A 27652-nucleotide genomic window follows, 5' to 3' on the forward strand; every position below is an offset into this window, starting at 1 on the left:
TATGTTGAAACTCAAGTACTCAACTTCTTCCGTGATCAGTTTAGAAATCTGAAATTAAACTCGTGAAAGAATTTGTTATCCATGTCCCTGGCCTCTCTTAAACACCATAATTTCAAAATCTTTAAAACAGAATTTTTCAAAGCCCGTTCTCAACTATCCGTTGAGAAGAAAAAGAGAGGGAAGCACTCCCTCTCTTCTTTACGCGGGCGATCTCTAAGTTATGCTCGATTTTGTTAGGTTAAACGAATCAAGTTTCAGCTCGATTTTGTTAGGTCGAGTCGAGCTTGAGCTTGCTCGACTCGGCTTGTGTGCAGCACTACCCTTTAAAACACTTTAAACATACCAGGGATTGGGTCTAACATGAACTATCCAAAACAAGTAGACATTTCCTCACCCCCTCAAATTTTTAAAATTTCAAACAATTTACATGTAAATTTTATAAATTTTAGTTTAACCTATACTAAAAATATGAAAAATTTTATTTCGGCCCCGGTTAAAATTATGAAAGCATGGTTCTACCCCTACAAAGAAAAATTCCTGCAGAGACAGATCACCTCTAATTTGGATCACTTGTCCAATGTGCATCCGCTACAACATATGTTACATAGTTGCAAGCGTGGAGCAGCCACTAGAATTAAAGCATGGTTTGTAGTAAATTAGTAGTTACAATTAGGTTAGCAATGTTCACATTTTATTTAAGATATTTTAAAAGGATGGTCTGGCTTTTATCCCTGATTTAAGTGGTCTGAGACACTCTTTAGTATGTAAGATTGAATTTACAATCACATATGGTTTTAAAATATGAACACCAACAAATATCGATAGTGCAAATGAAATAATGTACAAGAGGCTACTTTTTTGATAAATGTTCTTTTCACATTTTCTAGTAATACTATTGGTAATAAATTATTTATCTCACGCTTATAAGAAGTCATACGCAAATGTGGCGTTTGAAGTATTGTACTTTTTCCTTTTTGATCTTCTTGACTCGTGTCATTTTTGTTTTTAATTTATATGGAAAAAGTTGGCCCTGTCCATTTTGGTACTGAGCCAGTTGCAATGGTTTTTCAATGGTCAGATTCCAAAAGCCTGATACATATTAAAATGATTCAGAGATATCTACCCTTTCAGATTAGCCAGACTTAACGTAAATTCAGATATTTTTCCTTACTTGTAAATGGAATCACCTCCAATGCCTTTTCCTGATGGATCACCAGTTTGAGTAGTAAAATCCTTTTAGATTGTATGGAAAAGACAACCATTGTAGACGTGCTTGCACCCTTTCATGCAGCAGTAATTGCAAAAAATGACGGCATGCATTTCAGGAAAACATGATTGCATTTAAAAGACATGATAAATGTAGATATTGGATGGACTCCATATTGCAAAGAACTACTTTACCATGTAAAAATCCCCAAAAGTTAACATATTGTCTCATTGTTCCACAACAGTTTCACACCCATCTGCATGACATATAAATGCAAACCAATGACTCATTCACATGACACCGTAGAATTTAGGGCCCCATAGGAGGCAGTTTAGCTTCTCAAAGGGAGTTCAGTATCTATCTCTAAATCTAGTATCCGACTTAGGTGCCGAACTTCAAATTGATCTAAGGTTGGTGAGCTATCTACTCAACATGACTTGATGGGCCTTCTCCGTTATCTAATACAACTGTACCATAACGATTAACTGACTTTGACATACAACCGAACACTACGTGCAGGATTCTTGATATAACTAAAACATGCATGCTATTATGCTTCTTGCTGCATCTGACTTGCAGAAAGGTCTACTTTCAGGTCCATAAAGCTCATAATGGAATTGCAAAACTGGACCCAAACACAGTACGGGTTTGCCAAACCCACAGACATAAATCACCGGTAGCCCTTATCCCAGAAACAGAATTTTCATGCTCCTCCAAGAAATGGAGGGCGTTTTTTGTAATGAATAATTTGGTAAAACCAATTCATATTTTGATCATTTGAAATACTTATGTGTTTGCTTCTATCTAAAGAAGCAATTTCACTAACATGAACAGGTTTATCCATTGTCATAAATAACATTATACAGGGAGGTTTTTCTCAAGTATAGTAAAGTATAAAGTCTAGGTAAAATCTTAGCAAATTTCAAAAAACATATCTAAAAGTAAAATGAGTAAAATACTAAAATAAGAATCCAGTAATAAAAAATGCCAGTGTTTTTCTTTAACAAGCCAGGTTATTTTGCAGTGTTTTTTTTTTTTTTGAATTTCAGTTTGATCAGCCCGACCAACAGTCGTTTTTCTCTTCGCCCTGGACAGGAGCGCCAAGTGATGCGAGGAAGGAGAAGACGAAGCGCGTCGACCGTTTGTGTGAACTTCTTTCTCGAGATAACTCTGTTTGCTGCAACAAGCAAACGCGATTGAAAGCTCAGAAAATTGAGCTCGAGCCATGTTGGACATGGACCTGAATCCGGATCGATATCAAGTCGAACTGATTCAACTTGACAAAAATATAATTTTAATAATATTTATGTGATATTCTTTTCAGATCTAATAATACTATTGGTAACAATTCTTATCTCATGCTTACAAAAAAATTGATACGCAAATATGGCGTTTTTAAGCATTTTTAGTTTTTCCCTTGATCCTCTGAACTCATGTCATTTTTGTTCTGAATTTATGTGGCAAAGCTTGGCCAATTGTAAATGGCCTTGCTTCATCTAAAGGTTCGGGAACTTTGTAAGTAGGAAGCTGGCGGGCGTCCCAACAAAAGCATAACAAACAAGATACAAGATACAAGTGTGGAGCATTATGTGGGAAATCTGCTCAAAATTGAGGTGGCTAAAAACATTATTTTTTGGAAAAGATATTCATTTTTTTAATACAGCAAGCATTTAATTTAATTTGCAACTAGAAACAACAACTTGCAAGTTACTAAGGGGAGCGCTTCACTAGGTTAATTTTGATCCTATATAAACTCGATATGATATATTTATATATTTTTATTTTTAAATCAATTTAAAGTATCCAATACATTTTGTAAAATTAAAAAAAATGAAAAAAATTAGGGCCAGGGATTTACAGCAATTACGTATTAGCGGAGAGCACCAAAAATCTCCTCCATATTTAGAAACTCACCTTCTTCCGTGATCAGTTTAGAAATTTGAAATTAAAACTTGTGAAAGAATTTGTTGTCGGTGTCCCTGTTCTCTCTAAGACACCATAATTTCAAAATCGTTAAAACAGAATTTTGCCACGCCGGTTGTCAAGTATCCGTTGAGAAGAAAAAGAGAGGGAAGCACTCCCTCTCTTCTTTACGCGGGCAAACCATCAGTTTAGAAAGAGCGATCGCTAAGTTGGATTACAGCAGAAAACCAAGAATCCCCTCTCTCTCTCCCCACTTCAACCGGCGGCCTTTGAGAAATCGGAAGAAGAAGAAGAAGAAGAAGGATGGTGGGAAGGCGGAAGATTAGCATGGGATTCATCTCCGATCAAAGGAGGCGCCATGTGACCTTCTCCAAGAGAAGGAAGGGCCTTTTCAAGAAGGCCCAAGAGCTCTGCTGTCTCACAGGCGCAACCATCGGCATTGTCTGCTTCAGCGAAGCAGGAAATGCTTTTACATTCTCCTACCCTCCACCTGCCGACGACCAAGAAGGAGATGATGGACACCGGCAACTACTCTCCATCATGCAGCAACACTGTGAGCAAGAGGTGGGACTGCGAGCACCATCCCGCACCATCACAACTACTCGTTCGCAACCACTGAAGACAAGACCATCAGTGGTGGATTCAAAATCGATTTCAGAGCAGAACAGTGGCACCGGCCTCCCACAGTCAGTGGGCGGAAATGACTTGTGGGCATCGTTGGAATCGCTGCATGGTGCCGGTGTAAGTTTCTCTGATCTGGGCAGCTACGATTTTGGATCATCTTCAAATTGCGTGTTTGAAGGTGAGCAAGAGGTGGGACTGCAGATGCAGAGCAAGGACAAGGCAGAAACACCTCTTCCGGACTCGTCCCTTGGCCAATCGATGGTGGAAGAACAGCAGTCGGTGGACTCAAGCCTCTATGGTTCTGTGAGTTGCAGCAGTTTTTTCGATTCCTCCAGCTTGCCTCCACCGCCATCGATTGACGCTCTCCTTTCATCGCCACCACCCTCATTCGGCTGGAATGACGGTCTTGACAGTTTGGAGATGGACACGTTCGAAGGTGCCCTCATCCTGTCGCCCCTCTTCTCCTGAAGCATAATGGTCAAACCAGTTAGATCCTCAAGTTCTTGATGGCTGTGCCTTTTTCAATTTTTTTGGGTCTCACATTCATTTCTCATTCTTTTGTGTGCATATGTTTTGGTTGCCGAAGTATTTCTGTCTAGAGGTCCTCATGTTGTATCTCCTGTGGTTTTCCCCACATTTTGTAAATCATTCTTTTATGATCAAATAAAGAGCTGTAGGTGTGTTGTTTGCTTCATGGAATTTCACCATTACTTGACAAATGGAAAAAAAAAAAAAGCCTGGTTCCACAGGTATAATGACTAGCTACCAGTACCAATCGCATGCCAATATTGGCTAGATGGAAGTTGGGAAGGGTACTGCAGACACCAGATAATGCTGATGGAGTTTGCCGGCAAGCAGTTTTGATTAAGCATTCAAAAGAAAAAACACAAGAAAAGTACACGCTTGACTTTAAGAAAATCACAGAAAGAACATACATGTTAGCTATACTATTTATAATTCTTCCCTAACATCGATCAGGAATACGAAAGGTATAAAATCATATTTAACAGTTGAAGAAACACAAGAAAAACTGGGCAAAAAGTGGTGGAGTATTGGTGGCTGTGCAAAGGTGAAAAGAATATGGAGGCAGTGCAAATGCAGGAAGTAGAATTAGACAGAAAATAGAAAAATGCAAAATCACATCAACCACATCAGCGAAAATTGGAGGACAATCTGATTTCAATTTGAATAAAGTATCCTAATCTGATTTCATTAGCCAAGTTCATTCCACACGTTAGTTGCTCGATTTCTTTTTATGGTTTTAACGTGATGCTATTGGTTCAATTTCCTTTTGTTCTATGCAAATTTTATGGCAATGTAGTTCTGTCATTATTTTTCTTCGCACATGGATAGGAGCAGCACGAGTTTCATTTTCGTGTAGGTAGGAAATCCTCTCAGTTCCTTTTTTAGTTTTTTATATGACCAGTTATGTTACTTTTTTTCATGTTGGCTTTTCACTACCTGTGTCGAGATTGATGCTGTTGTGGTAGATGCTTTTGCAGCAGATTGAAGTTCAAAAGACAGAACTTGCTCTGGTGGATGGTAAATTTAGTCGCTTTACAGCAAGTCAGCAGCATCATAAGCTTACTGCACGGCAGATGCCAACCTAGTTGCCAGCTTGTTGATCCATAATATAGTTAGCTGCTTCAGTCATTTTCCACGTTTTTTTTTTTCTCTCTTTTTATTGGCATAAGAGCTCGTTTCTCTGTAGAACAGTTTATTCTTAATGGCCTGCTTTTAGGCAACAGTTTTTGCACTTTTTCCTCCTCTGGTTTTTGAAATTTTCTTGGATCTAGAACTGATTCTAATCTGCAAAGATCGAGTACCTGCTATGTTGATCTGTTATGGTTATTTACTTTAGATTTCTTGTTCTAATTTCACTTTCATTCCCTTCCTGTGTAACAAATCGCTTTAGGCAGTGGTGTCCAGGCAATGTACTTGGGAACCTCAGAAGACACCTCATTTTGTCGTGTTCCTCTTTTTTCTCTCTATATACTTCTTTTTTCCTGTTCTAAGGATGATGTACATGTTTTGAGGTGGCATTTTTACTTTTAAAATCCTTAATTCCTTTCAGGTGGATATTGTATCAGCTCAATGAAAATGGAAAAAAAACTCTTTGATGATTGTCCTTAATTCCTTTCAGGTGGATATTGTATCAGCTCAATGAAAATGGAAAAAAAACTCTTTGATGATTGACTTATATATAAACCTGCTATTCAAGTTAATAGTTTCTAGTTAATTGCTCAACCATTTGACATATTTTTTACATGCCTTGCGCAATGTTACTGCAGAGAGTTCAATTTTCTTACATCCTGGTTTACCTATTATATGAATGTGGCTGTGCTGGTGGACTGGTGGGTGCAAGAGGCTGCAGAGGTCATCTTAATTTGACGTCATCAGCCTTGATGGTGGCACTCTAGACGTCTGGGTCCTGCTGTCCATGACCAGTTGTTTATAGTTTGCCTATGTCCCCTGTTTCACTCGTTTGTTTCCCATGCATGCACAATCTTTTATGGCGCATCTCTTTTTATTGCAAAATTTCATCTTATTTTGCTTATGAAAGGATGTCTGTCCTCAGGTTTAGTCTTATACAAACAAATTAAGAAACATTGGCAAGTTGGTTTTCTAGATGGCCATGGACCATGTTCAAGTTGTAATGCTTTGTCGAAAGGACAAATGCACCATCTTCTGCCCAGACAAAGAACTTTTCCTGTCGTCATTCTCTTCATGGGCAGAATGAATATTTAGCAGGAATATGTGATATTGGACTGCACAAAATTTCCTCTTGGAATTGTAAGCATAATGACATGTCCATTATTTTTATGTTTTAGCACTTAACAAATCATGCTCTCTGAGTGGTGAGTCTGATGGTAGTTGAGGTGTCCTTGTAGAGGTTGCCCATGCCCAAAATTTTGGATACACAAAAAAGCAGGTCAATTTTAACCACACGTTATATAGGATTTAAAAGTACATTAGTATAGCAAAATATAACAGACCTGCCACAGTGCATCTACACGGTCCTATGTAGGGATGCACAACAAGTTGAGCCAAATCGGGCTCAATTCATGACTAGAACGCTTTAATCTTATTGACTTTCTTGTATGTTACAGTTTTTGCAGTATTTCATTTTCTGGTTTTTGAAATTTTCTTGGATCTAAAACCGATTCTATTATGCAAAGATTAAGTACTATTATGTTAACCTGCTGTTGTTATTTTCTTTTAGATATGTAGTTAAAATTTCATTTTTATACTCTTCCTTTGTAACAAATCACTTTAGGTAATTGTGTCCTGACAACGTACTTCGGAACCTCATAGGCACCTCATCTTGTCTTGTTCCTCTTTCTTATTCCTTGTACACTTCTTTTTCCTGTTCTGACAATGATGTACAACTTTTGAGGTGGCATTTTTACTTTTAATAGCCCTAATTCCCTTCAGTGGATACTATATCATCCAAATGAAAATGTAGAAAAAGGCACTTTTGTGTTTGATTTAAATAAAAACATGCTATTCAGGATAGTAGCTTCTAATTAGTTTCTTAGCCATTTAAAATGTTCTTACATTTCATGTACACTGGTACTGTAGAGAGTTCAATTTTCTTGCCTCCTGCTTTACCTGTTATATAAATCTGGCACAGATGGTGGGTGGGAAATCGAGCACACATATTCTATCAAACACAAAAGGATAAATGCACCATCTTCTGCCCAGATGAAGAAATTATGAGGATTTCCTGCATACTCGAGAAGGTGAAATGAGCAGCTTGTTAAATAACTGGTTATGGTACCTTTTTTCCTGTTAGGTGCTCATTTCTTGTGTCGAGCTTGATGCTATTGTGCTAGATGCCTTTGCAGCAGGCTCAAAAGACAGAACTTGCTCTGGTGGATGGTAAATTCAGTCGCTTTATGGCAAGTCAGCAGGATCATGAGATTACTGCATCACATATGCTATCCTAGTTTTGAGTTTGTTGATCCATAATGTAGTTAGTTGCTTCAGTCACTTTCTTATATTTTCTCTCTTTTTATTGGCATAAGTGCTCGTTTCTTTGTCGAACAGTTTATTCTTAATGACCTGCTTATAGGTAACAATTTTTGCAGTGTTTTGTCCCTGGTTTTTGAAATTTTCTTGGATCTAGAATTGATTCTACTATGCAAAGTTTAAGTACCTGTTATGTTGATCTGCAGTGATTATTTAATTTGGATTTCTAGTTCTAATTCCACTTTTATTCCCTTCCTGTCTAACTAATCACTTTAGGCAGTGGTGTCCAGGCAATGTACTTCGGAACCTCAGAAACACCTCCTTTTGTCGTGTTCCTCCTTTTTCTCTCTATACACTTCTTTTTTCCAGTTCTAAGGATGATGCACATGTTTTGAGGTGGCATTTTTACTTTTAAAAGCCTTAATTCTTTTCAGGTGGATATTGTATCAGCTCAATGAAAATGAAGAAAAACTCACTTTGATGATTGATTTCTATATAAACCTGCTATTCAAGGTAGTAATTTCTAGTTAATTGCTTAACTATTTGAAATATTTTTTACATGCCTTGTGCAATGTTACTGCAGAGAGTTCAATTTTCTTACCTCCTGCTTTACCTTTTATATGAATGTGGCAGTGCTGGTGGACTGGTGGGTGCAAGAGGGTGCAGAGGTCATCTTAATTTGACGTCATCAGCCTTGATGGTGGCACTCTAGACGTCTGGGTCCTGCTGTCCATGACCAGTTGTTTATAGTTTGCCTATGTCCCCTGTTTCACTCGTTTGTTTCCCATGCATGCACAATCTTTTATGACGCATCTCTTTTTACTGCAAAATTTCATCTTATTTTGCTTATGAAAGGATGTCTGTCCTCAGGTTTAGTCTTATACAAACAAATTAAGAAACATTGGCAAGTTGGTTTTCTAGATGGCCATGGACCATGTTCAAGTTGTAATGGTTTGTCGAAAGGACAAATCCACCATCTTCTGCCCAGATAAAGTTCTCTTCATGGGCAGAATGAATATTTAGCAGGAATATGTGATATTGGACTGCACAAAATTTTAATGACATGTCCATTATTTTAGTTCTTGCACTCAACAAGCCATGCATCGTTTTGGAAAAAAGGTTGCCTAGGATTTTGCGATTTGCAATGAGGCCGAGAGTGTGGCAGTAGAAGCTAAGGTGGTTGGTGATGGTAGAGTGAGTCTGGCGGAGGAGCATGAATCCAAGAAAGAAAAAGCTTTTCATTCCCATGCTTCAAAGCTGATGTCGGCCATTCAACTTTATACTCTCTGAGTGGTGAGTCGGATGGTAGGTGAAGTGTCCATGTAGAGGTTACCCATGTCCAATTCGGGCTCAACTCAAACTTGGCCGTGTAAGCTTGTCACGAGCGAGCCAAGCTTGAATTAACACTCAAGCTAGCCAAGTTTTATCGTTTCCATTTTCATTTGAAGAAAAAAAATGAATAAAGTGACATAAGCTTAAACAAGTCAAAATTAAGCTTAGACTCGGTTTACCGAGCTCGCTCAGGCTCAGACTCATTACCAAGTTGAACGAGTCGAGCTCGAGCTCAGACTCGGATTACCAAGTTGAGCCTTGAGTTCACCTCATAAAGCTCAATTCAAGCTAGAGCCGAGCAATATGTGACTTGATCCATGCCTTTATGTACATTCCTAACCGTTTAAAGCACTTTAAACATACCATGGATTTGGTCTAACTTGATCTAGATCCAAAACAATGTAGACATTTTCTCACCCCCCTCAAATTTTTAAAATTTCAAAAATTTATGTGTTGATTATATAAATTTTAGTTTAACTTATATTAAAATTATGAAAAACTATATTTCGAACTCTGTTAAAACTTTAAAAGTATAGTTCAGCCCCTACAACGAAAAATTCCTGTCTCAATCCCTATTGACATTCTTCTATGCAATTACCAAAAGACAGATCGCCTCTAATTTGGATCACTTGTCCAATTTGCATCCACTACAACATATGTCACATAGGTGCAAGTGTGGAATGCAGGTGTCAGTGCTGCAATTTTTCAAAAACAATTGGGTGTGGGTGTGGCCAAGATATGGGTGAAGGTGTAGCGAAGATTTGATACATATATACATACATATATATACACACACACACACACTAGCACACACACAATTAACAATTTCTATTTACTTAAAATTAAAATGGTGTCTTTTTATGAAGACACCCTGTGCGGTCTACGCTTTCCTTCCTAAAAAGAGACGCAAGGACGATCACCTGGTTGTCCTGTTAAGAAGACTACTGTGCATGTGTGCGCTCCATGCATGATTAAAAATTTAAAGATGAGAGGCAAAAACAAGGAGGGAAGGAGAGGAAAAAAAAAAGAGGTAGAGCAAAAATAAATGAACAATTCTTATTATATGAAAATTTTGATAGTAAAATATTAATATCTTACATTTTTTATGAAAGCCACTAGAATTAAAGCATGGTTTGGTACTAAATTAGTATTTACAAGTAGGTTAGCAATGTTCACATTATTTAAGCATTTCTTGTGGAATCCCACATATCTGAAAAATGATGATGATAAACATAACAAATTCTGTGCTGAAATTTCGAGAAAAAGATGAGGAATCACTTAGTTGACTGAGAAGGAAAGAAAATTTGTGTCAGACATTTCAAGGGGCCTTAAATGCATTATCAGAAGACTATCCAAAGTTTTTTATTTATGGGATGAACCATAATAAGATGAAAGCATGTTCAAAGTTATGCCTACATTTAGATATTTATTTTCATTGATTCGAATCTGTTTTTTGCATGTGAGCAGAAAAAAAAAATCAAGCTCTGCATATAACGTTAGTTGTAGTTAGAGAAATTCTATTGTTTGTTGCCTTCTGAATATAAAAAGATTCATGACAATGATTAAGAGGTAAGACATTCTAAAATTGAAGAACAAGATTCATTGCCAATGATCAGTGATAACAATGTTTGAATTCATGGACATTTCAAGGCCAGTTTATTAAAAAATTAAGAGGTAAGACATGGATTCATTCTAAAATCCATGGACATTGTCACGTCCACTTTATCAGTGATCAATATTGACTAGAAAAATTGCTGTGATTGTAATTTTTATCTGTTAACAATATTTGAATCAAACAAAAGAACTGCACAAAATTTTCTCTTGAATGGCTCCACAAGGTCTTCCCAGGCTTCGAATTTCATGTTGCCCATTCAACTTTACACTCTTTGAAGGGTGAGCGAGACTAGGGGATGGGCATCGGGCTGGGTCAACCTGACGGGCCCGAAACTCGGGCTCGGGCCCAATATTCGGGTATCAGAGGACCTGAGAAGCATTGAGACTTTCCCCAACACTTGCCATAGAAACTGTTCCTTTCTTGGAATGCTTTAAACCAGGATGGATTTCATCACCAAAAAAAGTCGAGCTTGTTCACCATAAAGGAATCTGCAGATCAAACATGGAATAATCAAACATACAGCTAAACCCAATAAATCCATGGAAAGAGAGAAATTTTCTTTTAGCAAGCTGATGTGAAATCAACTTCGCATCCATAAACATTTATAGTTCCTAGCCTATGCCTATAAGTGGTTACGCATGTCAATTTTTGGTACTGAGCCAGTTGCAATGGTTTTTCAATGGTCAGATTCCAAAAGCCTGATACATATTAAAAAGATTCAGAGATATCTGCCCTTCCTGATTAGCCAAACTTAAACGTAAATTCAGATGTTTTTCCTTACTTGTAAATGGAATCACCTCCAGTGCCTTTTCCTGATGGATCACCAGTTTGAGCAGTAAAATCCTTCTGGACTGTATGGAAAAGGCAATTGCAGGATTCTTGATATAACTAAAACATGCATGCTATTATGCTTCTTCCTGCATCTGACTTACAAAAAGGTCTACTTTCAGGTCCATTAAAGCTCATAATGGAATTGCAAAACTGGACCCAAACACAGTACGGGTTTGCCAAACCCACATAAATAAATCACTGGTAGCCCTTATCCCAGAAACAGAATTTTCATGCTCCTCCAAGAAATGGAGGGCGTTTTTTGTAATGAATAATTTGGTAAAAACAATTCATAGTTTGATCATTTGAAATACTTATGTGTTTGCTTCTATCTAAAGAAGCAATTTCACTAACATCAACAGGTTTGTCCATTGTCATAAATAACATTATACAGGGAGGTTTTTCTCAGGTATAGTAAAGTATAAAGTCTAGGTAAAATCTTGGCAAATTCCAAAAATTTAGAAAACAGATGTAGAAGTAAAATGAGTAAAATACTAAAATAAGAATCCAGTAGTAAAAAATGCAAAAAAATGCCAAAAAATGTGAAAAAATGTGTTTTTTTTTAACAAGCCAGGTTATTTTGCAGTTTTTTTTTTCGAATATCAGTTTAATCAGCCCGACCAACAGTCGTTTTTTACTTCACCCGAAGGAAAAGACAAAGTGCGTCGACCGTTTGTGTGAACTTCTTTCTCGAGATAAATCCTCTGCATCTTATTCTTGCCCAATAAATCCGTTTGCAGCGACAAGCAAACACGGTTAAAAGCTCGGAAAATGAGCTCGAGCCATGTTGGACATGGACCTGAATCCGGATCCATATCAAGTCGAACTGATTCAACTTGACAAAAATATAGTTTTTAAATGTATTTTTAATAATATTTATGTGATATTCTTTTCAGATCTAATAATACTATTGGTAACAATTCTTATCTCATGCTTACGAAAAAATTGATATGCAAATATGGCGTTTTAAGCATTTTTAGTTTTTCCCTTGATCCTGTGAACTCATGTCATTTTTGTTCTGAATTTACGTGGCAAAGCTTGGCCAATTGTAAATGGCCTTGCTTCATCTAAAGGTTCCGCAACTTTGTAAGTAGGAAGCTGGCGGGCGTCCCAACAAAAGCATAACAAACAAGATACAAGTGTGGAGCATTATGTGGGAAATCTGCTCAAAATTGAGGTGGCTAAAAACATTATTTTTTGAAAAAGATATTCATTTTTTTTAATACACCAAGCATTCAATTTAATTTGCAACTTGAAACAACAACTTGCAAGTTACTAAGGGGAGCGCTTCACTAGGTTAATCTTGATCCTATATATATATATATATATATATTCGATACGATATATTTATATATTTTTATTTTTAAATCAATTTAAAGTATCCAATACATTTTGTAAAATAAAAAAAAAAGAAAAAAATTAGGGCCAGGGATATACCAGCAATTACGTATTAGCGGAGAGCGCCAAAAATCTCCTCCATATTTAGAAACTCACCTTCTTCCGTGATCAGTTTAGAAATTTGAAATTAAAACTCGTGAAAGAATTTGTTATCGATGTCCCAGGCCTCTCTTAGACACCATAATTTCAAAATCTTTAAAACAGAATTTTGCAACGCCGGTTGTCAAGTATCCGTTCAGAAGAAAAAGGGAGGGAAGCACTCCCTCTCTTCTTTACGCGGGCAAACCATCAGTTAGAAAGAGCGATCGCTAAGTTGGATTACAGCAGAAAACCAAGAATTCCCTCTCTCTCTCCCCACTTCAACCGGCGGCCTTTGAGAAATCGGAAGAAGAAGAAGAAGAAGGATGGTGGGAAGGCGGAAGATTAGCATGGGATTCATCTCCGATCAAAGGAAGCGCCATGTCACCTTCTCCAATAGAAGAAAGGGCCTTTTCAAGAAGGCCCAAGAGCTCGGCTGTCTCACAGGCGCAACCATCGGCATTGTCTGCTTCGCTAGCGAAGCAGGGAATGCTTTTACATTCTCCTACCCTCCACCTGCGGACGATCAAGAAGGAGATGATGGACACAGGCAACTATTCTCCGTCATGCAGCAATACTGTGAGCAAGAGGTGGGACTGCGAGCACCATCCCGCACCATCACAGCTACTCGTTCGCAACCACTGAAGACAAGACCATCAGTGGTGGAATCAAAATCGATTTCAGAGCAGAACAGTGGCACCGGCCTCCCACAATCAGTGGGCGGAAATGACTTGTGGGAATCGTTGGAATCGCTGCATGGTGCCGTCGTTAGTTTCTCTGATGCGGGCAGCTACGATTTTGGATCATCCTCAAATTGCGTGGTAGAAGGTGAGCAAGAGGTGGGGCTGCAGATGCAGAGCAAGGACAAGGCAGAGACACCTCTTCCGGACTCGTCCCTTGGCCAATCGATGGTGGAAGAACAGCAGTCGGTGGACTCAACCCTCTATGGTTCTGTGAGTTGCAGCAGTTTTTTCGATTCCTCCAGCTTGCCTCCACCGCCATCGATTGACGCTCTCCTTTCATCGCCACCACCGTCATTCGGCTGGAACGACGGTCTTGATAGTTTGGAGATGGACGAGTTCGAAGGTGCCCTCATCCTGTCGCCCCTCTTCTCCTGAAGCATAATGGTCAAACCAGTTAGATCCTCAAGTTCTTGGTGGCTGTGCCTTTTTAAAATTTTTTTGGTCTCACATTCATTTCTCATTCTTTTGTGTGCACATGTTTTGGTTGCCGAAGTATTTCTGTCTAGAGGTCCTCATGTTGTATCTCCTGTGGTTTTCCCCACATTTTGTAAATCATTCTTTTATGATCAAATAAAGAGCTGTAGGTATGTTGTTCGCTTCGTGGAATTTCACCATTACTTGACAAATGAAAAAAAAAAGAGCCTTGTTCCACAGGTATAATGACTAGCTACCAGTACCAATTGCATGCCAATATTGGCTAGATGGAAGTTGGGAAGGGTCCTGCAGACGCTAGATAATGCTGATGGGGTTGGCCGGGAAGCAGTTTCGATTAAGCATTCAAAAAAACAAAAGCACAAGAAAAGTAGACGGTTGACTTTAAGAAAATCACACAAAGAACATGCATATTAGCTATACTATTGATAATTTTTCCGTAACATAGATCTCGAATGCGGAAGGTATAAAAAATCATAAGTAATTGAGATGAACTAACCATATTTACCAGTAGAAGAAACAGAAGAAAAACTGGACAAAAAATGGCAGAGTATTGGAGGTAGTGCAAAAGGTGAAAAGAATATGGAGGCAGTGCAATTGCAGGAAGCAGAACAGAAAAAGAAAAAAATATGTTGTAGCTAAACGTGCAAAATCACATCAACCACATCAACAAAAATTGGACGTCAATGTGATTTCATTTTGAATAAAGTGTCCTTATCTGATTTCATAAGCCAAGTTCATTCCACAAGTCAATTGCTCGATTTCTTTTTATGGTTTTAACGTGATGCTATTGGTTCAATTTCCTCTGGTTTTAGGCAAATTTTATGGCAATGTTGGTCTGTCATTACTTTTCTTTGCACGTGGATAGGAGCAGCATGAGTTTCATTTTCGTGTATGTAGGAAATCCTCTTAGTTCCTTTTTTAGTTTGTTACATGACCAGTTATGGTACTATTTTTCATGTTGGCTGCTCATTACTTGTGTCGAGATTGATGCTAGATGCCTTTGCAGCTGGTTGAAGTTCAAAAGACAGAACTTGCTCTGGTGGATGGTAAATTTAGTTGCTTTACAGCAAGTCAGCAGGATCCTGAGCTTACTGCGTCACAGATGCCATCCTAGCTTCGGGTTTGTTGATCCATTATATAGTTAGCTGCTTTCGTCACTTTCTGCGTTTTTTTCTCTCTTTTTATTGGGATAAGTTCTCGTTTCTCTGTGGAGCAGTTTATTCTTAATGGCCTGCTTTTAGGTAACAGTTTTTGCAGTGTTTCCTCCTCTGGTTTTTTAATTTTTCTGGAATCTAAAACTGATTTTAATCTGCAAAAATAATCTGCTATGTTGATCTGTTGTGGTTATTTACTTCAGATTTCTAGTTCTAATTCCACTTTTATTGTCTTCCTTTGTAACAAATCGCTTTAGGCAGTGGTGTCCAGGCAATGTACTTCGAAACCTCAGAGACACCTCATTTTGTCATGTTCCAATTTTCTCTCTATATACTTCTTTTTTCCTGTTCTAAGGATGATGTACACGTTCTGAGGTGGCATTTTAGCTTTTAAAATCCTTAATTCCTTTCAGGTGGATATTGTATCAGCTCAATGAAAATGAAGAAAAACTCACTTTGATGATTGACTTATATATAAACCTGCTATTAAAGGTAATGGGTTTTTGTTAATTGCTCAACCATTTGAAATATTTTTTACATGCCTTGTGCAATGTCACTGCAGAGAGTTCAATTGTCTTACCTCCTGCTTTATCTATTATATGAATGTGGCAATGCTGGTGGACTGGTGGGTGCTAGAGGCTGCAGAGCTCATCTTAATTTGACGTCATCAGCCTTGATGGTGGCATTCCAGAGGTCTGGGTCCTGCTGTCCATTACCAGTTGTTTATAGTTTGTCTATATCCCCTGTTTCACTCGTTTGTTTCCCATGCAGATCAAATGTGGAATGATCAAACATATAGCTAAACCCAACCAATCCATGCGAAAGAGAGAAGTTTTCTTTCAGGAAGCTGATGTGAAATCAACATCACAGCAATAAACATATATAGCTTTTAGCCTATGCGTACAAGTGGTTAGTCATGTCAATTTTGGTACCGAGTCAGTTGCAATGGTTTTTCAATGGTCAGAGTCCAAAAGCCTGATATATATTAAAATGATTCAGAGATATCTTCCCTTCCAGATTAGCCAGACTTAAACGAAAATTCATATATTTTTCCTTCCTTGTAAATGGAATCACCTCCAGTGCCTTTTCCTGATGGATCACCAGTTTGAGCAGTAAAATCCTTCTGGACTGTATGGAAAAGGCAACTATTGTAGCATTTGATCCTGTGTTGAGCAGACCAGAAGTTAAAAATTCTGGTGAAAAGGATCATTGGGTCCTTCATTAACTATTGTTACAAAAACTTCTAATATTCTGACAAAACTAAGTAACTGGAACTTCTAGAGTTTTTGAGAACTGATATGAAACCTAGGAACTTCTAGAAAAGATGGGATTTCTGGATGTAAAAGGATGTGCTTGCACCCTGTAATGCAGCAGCAATTGTAAAAAAAGATGGCATATAGTAAAATTGCATTTCAGGAAAACAGGATTACATTTAAAAAACATGAGAAATGTAGATATTGGATGAGCTCCCTATTTTAAAGAACTACTTTACCATCTAACAAGTCCCCAAAAGTTAACATATTGCCTCATTGTTCCACAACAGTTCCACACCCATCTGCACGACATATAAATGCAAGCTAATGACTCATTCACATGACACCGTAGAATTTAGGCCCCCATAGGAGGCAGTTTAGCTTCTCAAAGGGAGTTCAGTATCTATCTCTAAATCTACTAAGTACTGTACTTAGGTATCAAACTTCAAATTGGTCTCAAGTTTGTGAGCTATCTACTCAACATAACTTGATGGGCCGTCTCCATTATCTAATACAACTGTGTAATGATTAACTGACTTTGACTTACACCAAACACTACATGCAGGATTCTTGATATAACTATACCATGCATGTTACCATGATTATTGCTGCACCTGAATTACAGAAAGGTCTACTTGCAAAACTGGACCCAAACAGAGTACGGGGTTGCCAAACCCACAGACATAAATCACTGGTAGCCCTTATCCCAGAAACAGAATTTGCATGCTACAAGGAATGAAGGGCCTTTTTTCTAATGCATAATTTGGTAAAAACCATTTATAGTTTGATCATTTGAAATGCTTATGTGTTTGCTTCTATCTAAATAAGCAATTTCACTAACATCAACAAGTCTATGCGTCATCATAAATATCATTATACAGCAAGGTTTTTCTTAGGTATAGTAAAGTTTAAAGTCAAGGGAAAATCTCGGAAAATTTCAAGAATTTAGAAAACAAATCAAAAAGTAAAATGAGTAAAATACGAAAATAAGAATCCATTAATAAAAATGTGAAAAAATGCCAGAAAATGCGAAAAAATGTGTTTTTCTTTAACAAGGCAGGTTTTTTTGCAGTCTTTTTTTCGAATTTTGGGTGACCTATTTTTTGAAGCGCATAAAATAGCTATGTTGATCTGCTTGGTTGACCTCATTACTTGTGTCGAGATTGATGCAGACCTGATTTCCGGACTCGTCCCTTGGCCAATCGATGGTGGAAGAACAGCAGTCGGTGCACTCAAGCCTCTATGGTTCTGGGAGTTGCAGCAGTTTTTTCGATTCATCCAGCTTGCCTCCACCGCCCTCGCCATCAATTGACGCTCTCCTTTCATCGCCACCACCCTCATTCAGCTGGAACGACGGTCTTGACAGTTTGGAGATGGACGCGTTCGAAGGTGCCCTCATCCTGTCGCCCCTCTTCTCCTGAAGCATAATGGTCAAACCAGTTAGTTCCTCAAGTTCTTGGTGGCTGTGCCTTTTTCAAATTTTTTGGGTCTCACATTCATTTCTCATTCTTTAGTGTGCATATGTTTTGGTTGCCGCAGTATTTCTGTCTAGAGGTCCTCATGTTGTATCTCCTGTGGTTTTCCCCACATTTTGTAAATCATTCTTTTATGATCAAATAAAGAGCTGTAGGTGTGTTGTTTGGTTCATGGAATTTCACCATTACTTGACAAATGAAAAAAAAAAAGCCTGGTTCCACAGGTATAAGGACTAGCTACCTGTACCAATAGCATGCCAATATTGGCTAGATGGAAGTTGGGAAGGGTACTGCAGACACCACATAATGCTGATGGAGTTTGCCGGGAATCAGTTTTGATTAAGCATTCAAAAAAAAAAAAGACAAGAAAGGACACGCTTGACTTTAAGAAAATCACAGAAAGAACATACATGTTAGCTATACTATTTATAATTCTTTCCTAACATCGATCAGGAATACGAAAGTTATAAAAGAAACTATAAAAATCATAAGTAATTGAGATGAACTAACCATATTTACCAGTAGAAGAAACAGAAGAAAAACTGAAAAAAAAAAGGCAGAGTATTGGAGGTAGTGCAAAAGGTGAAAAGAATATAGAGGCAGTGCAATTGCAGGAAACAGAACAGAAAAAGAAAAAAATATGTTGTAGCTAAACGTGCAAAATCACATCAACCACATCAACGGTCAATGTGATTTCATTTTGAATAAAGTGTCCTTATCTGATTTCATAAGCCAAGTTCATTCCACACGTCAATTGCTCGATTTCTTTTTATGGTTTTAACGTGATGCAACTGGTTCAATTTCCTCTGGTTTTAGGCAAATTTTATGGCAATGTTGGTCTGTCATTACTTTTCTTCGCACATGGATAGGAGCAGCATGAGTTTCATTTTCGTGTAGGTAGGAAATCCTCTTAGTTCCTTTTTTAGTTTGTTATATGACCGGTTGTGGTACTATTTTTGATGTTGGCTGCCCATTATTTGTGTCAAGATTGATGCTGTTGTGCTAGTCCGCTAGATGCCTTTGCAGCAGATTGAAGTTCAAAAGACAGAAGTTGCTCTGGTGGATGGTAAATTTAGTCGCTTTACGGCAAATCAGCAGGATCCTGAGCTTACTGCATCACAGATGCCATCCTAGTTTCGTGTTTGTTGATCCATAATATAGTTTGCTGCTTCAGTCACTTTCTGCCTTTTTTTTCTTTCTTTTTATTGGCATAAGCGCTTGTTTCTCTGTGGAGCAGTTTATTCTTAATGGCCTGCTTTTAGGTAACAGTTTTTGCAGTGATTCCTCCTCTGGTTTTTGAAATTTTCTTGGATCAAGAACTGATTCTAATCTGCAAAATTAATCTGCTACGTTGATCTGTTGTGGTTATTTACTTTAGATTTCTAGTTCTAATTCCACTTTTATTGCCTTCCTGTGTAACAAATTGCTTTAGGCAGTGGTGTCCAGGCAATGTACTTCGAAACCTCAGAGACACCTCATTTTGTCGTGTTCCTCTTTTTTCTCTCTATATACTTCTTTTTTCCTGTTCTAAGGATGATGTACACGTTCTGAGGTGGCATTTTAGCTTTTAAAATCCTTAATTCCTTTCAGGTGGATATTGTATCAGCTCAATGAAAATGAAGAAAAACTCACTTTGATGATTGACTTATATATAAACCTGCTATTAAAGGTAATGGGTTTTAGTTAATTGCTCAACCATTTGAAATATTTTTTACATGCCTTGTGCAATGTCACTGCAGAGAGTTCAATTGTCTTACCTCCTGCTTTATCTATTATATGAATGTGGCAGTGCTGGTGGACTGGTGGGTGCTAGAGGCTGCAGAGCTCATCTTAATTTGACGTCATCAGCCTTGATGGTGGCATTCCAGAGGTCTGGGTCCTGCTGTCCATTACCAGTTGTTTATAGTTTGTCTATATCCCCTGTTTCACTCGTTTGTTTCCCATGCAGATCAAATGTGGAATGATCAAACATATAGCTAAACCCAACCAATCCATGCGAAAGAGAAGTTTTCTTTCAGCTAGGTGACGTGAAATCAACTTCACGTCAATAAACATATATAGTTTTTAGTCTATGCCTACAAGTGGTTACTCATGTCAATTTTGGTACTGAGTCAGTTGCAATGGTTTTTCAATGGTCAGAGTCCAAAAGCCTGATATATATTAAAATGATTCAGAGATATCTTCCCATCTAGATTAGCCAGACGTAAACGAAAATTCAGTTATTTTTCCTTACTTGTAAATGGAATCACCTCCAGTGCCTTTTCCTGATGGATCACCAGTTTGAGCAGTAAAATACTTATGGACTGTATGGAAAAGGCAACTATTGTAGTATTTGATCCTGTGTTGAGCAGACGAGAAGTTAAAAATTCTGGTGAAAAGGATCATTGGGTCCTTCATTAACTATTGTTACAAAAACTTCCAATATTCTGACAAAACTAAGTAACTGGAACTTCTAGAATTTTTGAGAACAGATATGAAACCTAGGCACTTCCATAAAAGATTAGCATTTCTGGATCTATGCATAAAAGACGTGCTTGCTCCCTGTAATGCAGCAACAATTGCAAAAAATGATGGCATACAGGAAAATTGCATTTCAGGAAAACAGGATTACATTTAAAAAACATGAGAAATGTAGATATTGGATGAGTTCCATATTTTAAAGAACTACTTTACCATCTAACAGTCCCCAAAAGTTAACATATTGCCTCATTGTTCCACAACGGTTTCACACCCATCTGCACGACATGTAAATGCATTCTAATGACTGGTAGCCCTTATCCCAGAAACAGAATTTTCATGCTCCAAGGAATGAAGGGCCTTTTTTCTAATGCATAATTTGGTAAAAACAATTTATACTTTGATCATTTGAAATGCTTATGTGTTTGCCTGTTCCTAAAGAAGCAATTTCACTAACATCAACAAGTCTATGCATGGTCATAAATATCATTATACAGTGAGGTTTTTCTCAGGTATGGTAAAGTTTAAAGTCTGGGGAAAATCTCAGCAAATTTCAAAATTTGGAAAACAAATCTAAAAGTAAAATGAGTAAAGTACGAAAATAAGAATCCAGTTATAAAAATGTGAAAAAACACCAGAAAATGTGAGAAAATGTGTTTAAAATGTGTTTTTCTTTAACAAGGCTGGTTTTTTTGCAGTTTTTTTTTCAATTTTTGGTTAACCTATTCTTTGAAGCGCATAAAACAGCTATGTTGATCTGCTGTGGTTGTTTACTTTAGATTTCTAGTTCTAATTCCGCTTTTATTGCCTTCCTGTGTAACACATTGCTTTATACAGTGTTGTGCAGGCAATGTACTTTGGAACCTCAGAGACACCTCATTTTGTCTGTGTTCCTTTTTTTTCTCTCTATATACTTCTTTTTTCCTGTTCTAAGGATGATGTACATGTTTTGAGGTGGCACTTTTACTTTTAAAATCCCTAATTCCTTTCAGGTGGATATTGTATCAGCTCAATGAAAATGGAAAGAAACTCACTTTGATTATTGACTTATATATAAACCTACTATTCAAGGTAATAATTTTTAGTTAATTGCTCAACCATTTGAAATATTTTTTACATGCCTTGTGCAATGTTACTGCAGAGAGTTCAATTTTCTTACATCCTGGTTTACCTATTATATAAATGTGGCAGTGCTGGTGGACTTGTGGGAGCAAGAGGCTGCAGAGGTCATCTTAATTTGACGTCATCAGCCTTGATGGTGGCACTCCAGACGTCTGGGTCCTGCTGTCCATGACCAGTTGTTTATAGTTTGTCTAATCCCCTGTTTCACTCGTTTGTTTCCCATGCATGCACAAGCTTTTATGGCGCATTTCTTTTTAATGAAAAATTTCATCTTATTTGGCTTATGAAAGGATGCCTGTCCTCAGCTTTAGTCTTACACAAACAAATTAAGAAACATTGGCAAGTCGGTTTTCTAGATGGCCATGGACCATGTTCAAATTTTAATGCGTTGTCAAAAGGACAAATGCACCATCTTCTACCCAGATAAAGAACTTTTCCTGTCGTCATTCTCTTCATGGGCAGAATGAATATTTACCGGGAAGTATGTGATATTGAACTGCACAAAATTTCCTCTTGGAATTGTAAGCATAATGACATGTCCATTATTTTTATGTTCTAGCACTTAACAAATCATGCTCTCTGAGTGGTGAGCCTGGTGGCAGTTGAGGTGTCCTTGTAGAGGTTGCCCATGCCCAAAATTTTGGATACACAGAAAATCAGGTCAATTTTAACCACACGTTATATAGGATTTAAAAGTACATTAGTACATTAAAATATAGCAGACCTGCCACAGTGCATCTACACGGTCCTATGTAGGGATGTACAACAAGTTGAGCCAAATCGGGCTCAATTCATGACTAGAACGCTTTATTCTTATTGACTTTCTTGTATGTTACAGTTTTTGCGGTATTTCATTTTCTGGTTTTTGAAATTTTCGTGGATCTAAAACCGATTCTATGCTGCAAAGATTAAGCACTATTATGTTAACCTGCTGTTGTTATTTTATTTTAGATATGTAGCTCTAATTTCATTTTTACTCTCTTCCTTTGTAACAAATTGCTTTAGGCAATCGTGTCCAGACAACATACTTCGGAACCTCAGAGGCAATGTTATCACTGGAGTAGCGTATCGCGTATCGGTCGGGCCGACCTATATGCCGCATCGTAACGTATCGTAAATGTATCATAACGTATCGTAAAATTAATTTTTTAATTTTTAAAAAATATTAAAAATCATAAAAAATTCCAAAAATCATAATAATTTCAAAACGAAATCCGAAAAAACAAGTAAAAATCAGAAAAAATCAAGAAAAATCCTGATATGATTTGCTTACAATAATTTCACTTAACTCTTAACCTATCTTTGGGATTCACCCTTGTACACCACTGCCATGCAGGATACGACATTATATCTTCACAAAACAAGTAAAAACATACAAATAAATGTAGGAAATAAGAGAAATGAACGATTCAACGACAAAAATGAGTTATTTTTTAGCAAAAAACCCTCTTTCTCCAAGCTTCCCACCGTCCCGAGACTCCCCACAACAAGAAATAAAGAGCTTCTTCACCGGCAAATCTTGATGCAAATGGAGAAAATATCTCCCTGCCACGTCTCTTGCAGTGTTTAGAAACAATAGAAGAGAGAGAGAGGAGCGTAGGTTTTAAAAAAAAAAGACGCAAAAAAGGGGTCGTCGTGCGTATAACTCGTATCGTATCGTTTTTGTTGATACGGACGATACATATTGTACGATACATGTTCGTATCGTACGATACGGATAACATTGCTCAGAGGCACCTCATCTTGTCTTGTTCCTCTTTCATATCCCTTGTACACTTCTTCTTCCTGTTCTAACAATGATGTACAACTTTTAAGGTGGCATTTTTACTTTTAACAGCCCTAATTCTTTTCAGTGGATGCTATATCATCCGAATGAAAATGAAGAAAAAGGTACTTTTGTGTTTGATTTAAATAAAAACTTGCTATTCAGGACAGTAGCTTCTAAGTAATTGCTTAGCCATTTAAATTGTTCTTACATGCCATGTACACTGGTACTGTAGAGAGTTCAATTTTCTTGCCTCCTGCTTTACCTGTTATATAAATCTGGCACAGATGGTGGGTGGGAAGGGTACTGCAGACACTAGATAATGCTGATGGAGCTTGCAAGGGAAGCAGTTGCGATTAAGCATTCAAAAAACTAAAGCACAAGAAAAGTACACGTATAATTAGATTGTTGATCACAGAAAGAACATGCATAATTAGCTATACTATTGATAATTCTTTGATAACATCCATCAAGAATATGAAAGGTATAAAATCATAAGTAATTGAGTGAAATAACCATATGCTATCCTGGTTTCGAGTTTGTTGATCCATAATGTAGTTAGTTGCTTCAGTCACTTTCGGATTTTTTCTCTCTTTTTATTGGCATAAGTACTCGTTTCTTTGTCGAAGAGTTTATTCTTAATGACCTGCTTATAGGTAACAATTTTTGCAGTGTTTTGTTCCCTGGTTTTTTGAAATGATCTTGGATCTAGACTGATTCTACTATGCGAAGTTTAAGAACCTGTTATGTTGATCTGCTGTGATTATTTACTTTGGATTTCTAGTTCTAATTCCACTTTTATTGTCTTCCTGTGTAACAAATCGCTTTAGGCAGTGGTGTCCAGGCAATGTACTTCGAAACCTCAGAGACACCTCATTTTGTCGTGTTCCTCTTTTTCTCTCTATATACTACTTTTTTCCTGTTCTAAGGATGACGTACACGTTCTGAGGTGGCATTTTAGCTTTTAAAATCCTTAATTCCTTTCAGGTGGATATTGTATCAGCTCAATGAAAATGAAGAAAAACTCACTTTGATGATTGACTTATATATAAACCTGCTATTAAAGGTAATGGGTTTTAGTTAACTGCTCAACCATTTGAAATATTTTTTACTTGCCTTGTGCAATTTTACTGCAGAGAGTTCAATTTTCTTATCTCTTGCTTTACCTATTATATGAATGTGGCAGTGCTGGTGGACTGGTGGGTGCAAGAGGGGAGCTCATCTTAATTTGACGTCATCGTCCTTGATGGTGGCACTCCAGAGGTCTGTGTCCTGCTGTTCATGACCATTTCTCTATATGTTGTCAGCTTTTACTTGTCTCCTCAAAAGGATCTCTATATTCCCTGTTTCACTCTACTTGTTTTCCATGCATGCACAGGCTTTTATGTTGCATCTCTTTTTCATGCAAAATTTCATCTTATTTGGCTTATGAAATGAATCAGCTTTAGTCTTATACAAACAAATTAAGAAACACTGGCAAGTCAGTTTTCTAGGTGGCCATGTTCTTGTGAAAAAAAAGAAGGGTCGCAGCCCTTTAGCAACTTCTCTTGGTATTTCAAAATCCCAAAATATCGTAAGAAGTGATTCCATGTACACATTTTTGTGAGGCCATGCAAGGTACTTTATCTTTTGAAGCCACATGATATGCAAAAATTTCTTGGTTCATGAAAAGGAAAATCTCTTTGTTATTTTCGTTGTTAGGAGCTAAAGATCGAAGTAGAAGATCTTTTGGTGTTCTCATTTTTTGAAATAATGTTCTCTCTGATATAGAGATGGATGACGGTATGATATACTCTAGTCCATTAATGCAGGCCTAAAATTATTATGAAGAAGAATAATAGAAGCTAATCTCTTTTTACCTTCATGTGTGTTCACTATGTGGGCCAGAGTTATCTGAATGTTTAGACCCATATATAATTGATAGTTCTGTAAAAATAGAAATAGACATTTACTTCTTTTTGTGAGTCCTTTGTTTTATACTACTTCTAAAACAACCGGTTTTCTGTGGTAGACCATGAAGTTAAGATTCATTTGTTCTTTTCCTAATTCAGCATATGAAATGTGAAAAAATTGTCATTGCAGAGTACATGCTGATCCAGTATCAGGGCCACATGTAGGCAGGTGTGGGTTGTTCCCCATACTAGCCCTTCAAGTTTATTTATTTCAAAATTGGTGTTGTCATGTATTTGCTCATTTCTAAGTGCTAGTTCCCTTAAAGAATGAGAGTTTTTGAATTTGTGCCCCTCACCCAAAATTTTATGGCTCCACCATTGAGTACATGATGGAACATCTTCACATAAAAGAGAAAGAAGTAGCAAGTGCATGCATAGAACTATAGAAGGAGTGTGGCAAAACAATGGCTGTTCTTAGGGTATGGAAGCTTTTTCTCTTCCTGTTTTCTTCTGTAATTTGTAATCATGTCTAGGGCATGGGCTGAATGAAATGGTCACTAGAAAGTGGGTTTTTCTTGTGGATCCCACCTATCTGAATCATGATGAAGATGAACATAATAAAGTCTGCTGAAATTTCGGGAAAAAGGTGAGGAATCACTTAGATGATGGAGAAGGAAAGTAAAATTGTGTCAGACATTTCAAGGGGCCTTAAATGCATTATCAGACGACTGTCCAAGTTTTCTATTTTTGGGATGAACCATAATAAGATGAAAACATGTTTGAAGTCATTGCTAAATTTAGATCTTTAATTTTATTGATTTGAATCAGTTTTTCTTTCTTTCTCCATTTTATGTGTGCAGACTTTGGCTATCTATGTGACAGAATCATATGCTTTGAAGCACTAGATCCCTTTGAAAATCAGGTTGTTTCGACCAGGTCCTTCGTCTTTGAAAGTGGCAAAACCGGAATTGATTCAGACAAGCCTTCAAACTTGAGAGCCACTGAATCGACTAAAAGGAGATGCCCTTGCATACTTTGCAGACATCAATAGAAGCATTCCATGCTGTGATACATAGCATACTTCAACCTTAAAAGGATGGTAAGCTTCTTCCAAATAATTTTGCCAGACAAGGCCTTTCGTTTTTCTCGTAATTATGTTAGAACTGATATACTTTTCCCATTGTCATATTTTCTTTGAGACAATGTTTGAAACATAGCCACAGCCAGGAAAACTGGTTCCACTAGAACAACAGTAAGTTTTTGTATCTATAATGATTCCCTCAGACACATACAGAATCTATGATTTTAGAAACACAAAGAAACCATGGAAATGACATTAGATTTCTATTGAAATTTCATACTTTTTTATGGTTCTAAATACTACCAAGGTATCTTGTTTCATTGACCAGGCATATGTGGTTGCCAGAAGGGAGCTTCAAGTTGCAGTTGATGGGTTCACTTTATCCTCATTCAAATCAGTCAAACTTTTCAGATTTGTGTCCATCTACATGCGTACCCAGGCTAGCATCTTCAATACCCATTTGCTTTCGTTAGGTTGAGCAGCTTCCCCTCGATTAAGATAGGCCAATCTGAGGGATTTCAAAGTCGAAAGACAATGAGAAGAACTGGATAGTTCCATTGGCTGCAGGTGCAGAGGTTGAGGGAGAATCCATTAGTTTGTCAAGACCAGTTGATAGTGATCAATATTGACTAGAAAAATAGTTGTGGATGTATTTTTACTGTGTCAACAGTATTTGAGTTAAACAAATTATTGCATTTGTGAAGGAATGCTCTCTATTCTCTTTCTCTTTTTTCTCTCTCTCTCTCTCTCTCTCTGTGCACCGTGGTCTTAAAACGTTTTAGCCACAGTTGCCACATCCGAACTCGTATCATTTTTAGCCATGAGTATGTGGTTTGAAATATATAACCGTGGTTCTGGCTGTGGTTAAAGACCTTTGCTGTTCTAGTCTTGACTGGGAACTCTATTAACCTTCGTCTTTGAAGTATTTGATCTTCCCATCTATCCAGTTGGATCTTGACTTAGTTTGCATGTGGACCATATTCAAGTTTTAATGTTTTGTCAAAAGGACAAATGCACGATCTTCTGCCCAGATAAAGAACTTTTCCTGTCGTCATTCTCTTCATGGGTAGAATGAATATTTAGCAGGAAGTATGTGATATTGAACTGCACAAAATTTCCTCTCGGAATTGTAAGCATAATGGCATGTCCATTATTTTTGTGTTTTAGCACTTAACAAGCCATGCATCGTTTGGGAAAAAAGGTTGCCCAGGATTTTGGATTTAACAATGAGGCTGAGAGTGTGGCAGTGGCAGCTAAGGTGGTTGGTGATGTAGAGTGAGTCTGGTAGAGGAGAATGA

The 27652-nt window shown here is 37.4% G+C and overlaps 2 protein-coding genes across 10 annotated transcripts in view; one reads left to right on the forward strand and one right to left on the reverse strand.

The window, feature by feature from the left end:
* The window catches only part of LOC116267588 (peptidyl-prolyl cis-trans isomerase CYP59-like), a 34998-nt gene extending 14549 nt beyond the window's left edge, over positions 1-20449 (reverse strand). Inside the window, exon 1 of the mRNA XM_050075209.1 lies at positions 20271-20449. Within this exon, the coding sequence (XP_049931166.1) occupies positions 20271-20434 (164 nt within the window). The 5' untranslated portion in view covers positions 20435-20449. The remainder of the gene's footprint in view (positions 1-20270) is intronic.
* On the forward strand, positions 13147-25518 carry LOC116267703 (uncharacterized). Of its 9 annotated transcripts, none has more exons than XR_007572048.1 (9): positions 13147-14063; positions 15162-15275; positions 15723-15801; positions 19827-19907; positions 21332-21565; positions 21686-21801; positions 24369-24447; positions 24568-24644; positions 25464-25518. XR_007572048.1 is itself a non-coding variant. In XM_050075211.1 (5 exons), the coding sequence occupies exons 1-2, from the start codon at positions 13304-13306 to the stop codon at positions 15167-15169; spliced, it is 768 nt and encodes a 255-aa protein (XP_049931168.1). In that variant the 5' UTR covers positions 13147-13303; the 3' UTR covers positions 15170-15275; positions 15723-15801; positions 24568-24644; positions 25464-25504. The 9 variants fall into 9 exon arrangements, 4 of the variants coding, with proteins under 4 accessions (XP_049931168.1, XP_049931167.1, XP_031505430.1 ...); XR_007572047.1 differs by lacking the exon at positions 25464-25518 and having other exon boundaries at positions 21332-21377; positions 21503-21565; positions 24568-25248; XR_007572046.1 differs by lacking the exon at positions 25464-25518 and having other exon boundaries at positions 24568-25248.
* Positions 25519-27652: the final 2134 nt, after the last annotated feature.

This window comes from Nymphaea colorata, chromosome 14, assembly GCF_008831285.2.
Source record: "Nymphaea colorata isolate Beijing-Zhang1983 chromosome 14, ASM883128v2, whole genome shotgun sequence".
In the NCBI taxonomy this organism is placed as follows: domain Eukaryota; kingdom Viridiplantae; phylum Streptophyta; class Magnoliopsida; order Nymphaeales; family Nymphaeaceae; genus Nymphaea; species Nymphaea colorata.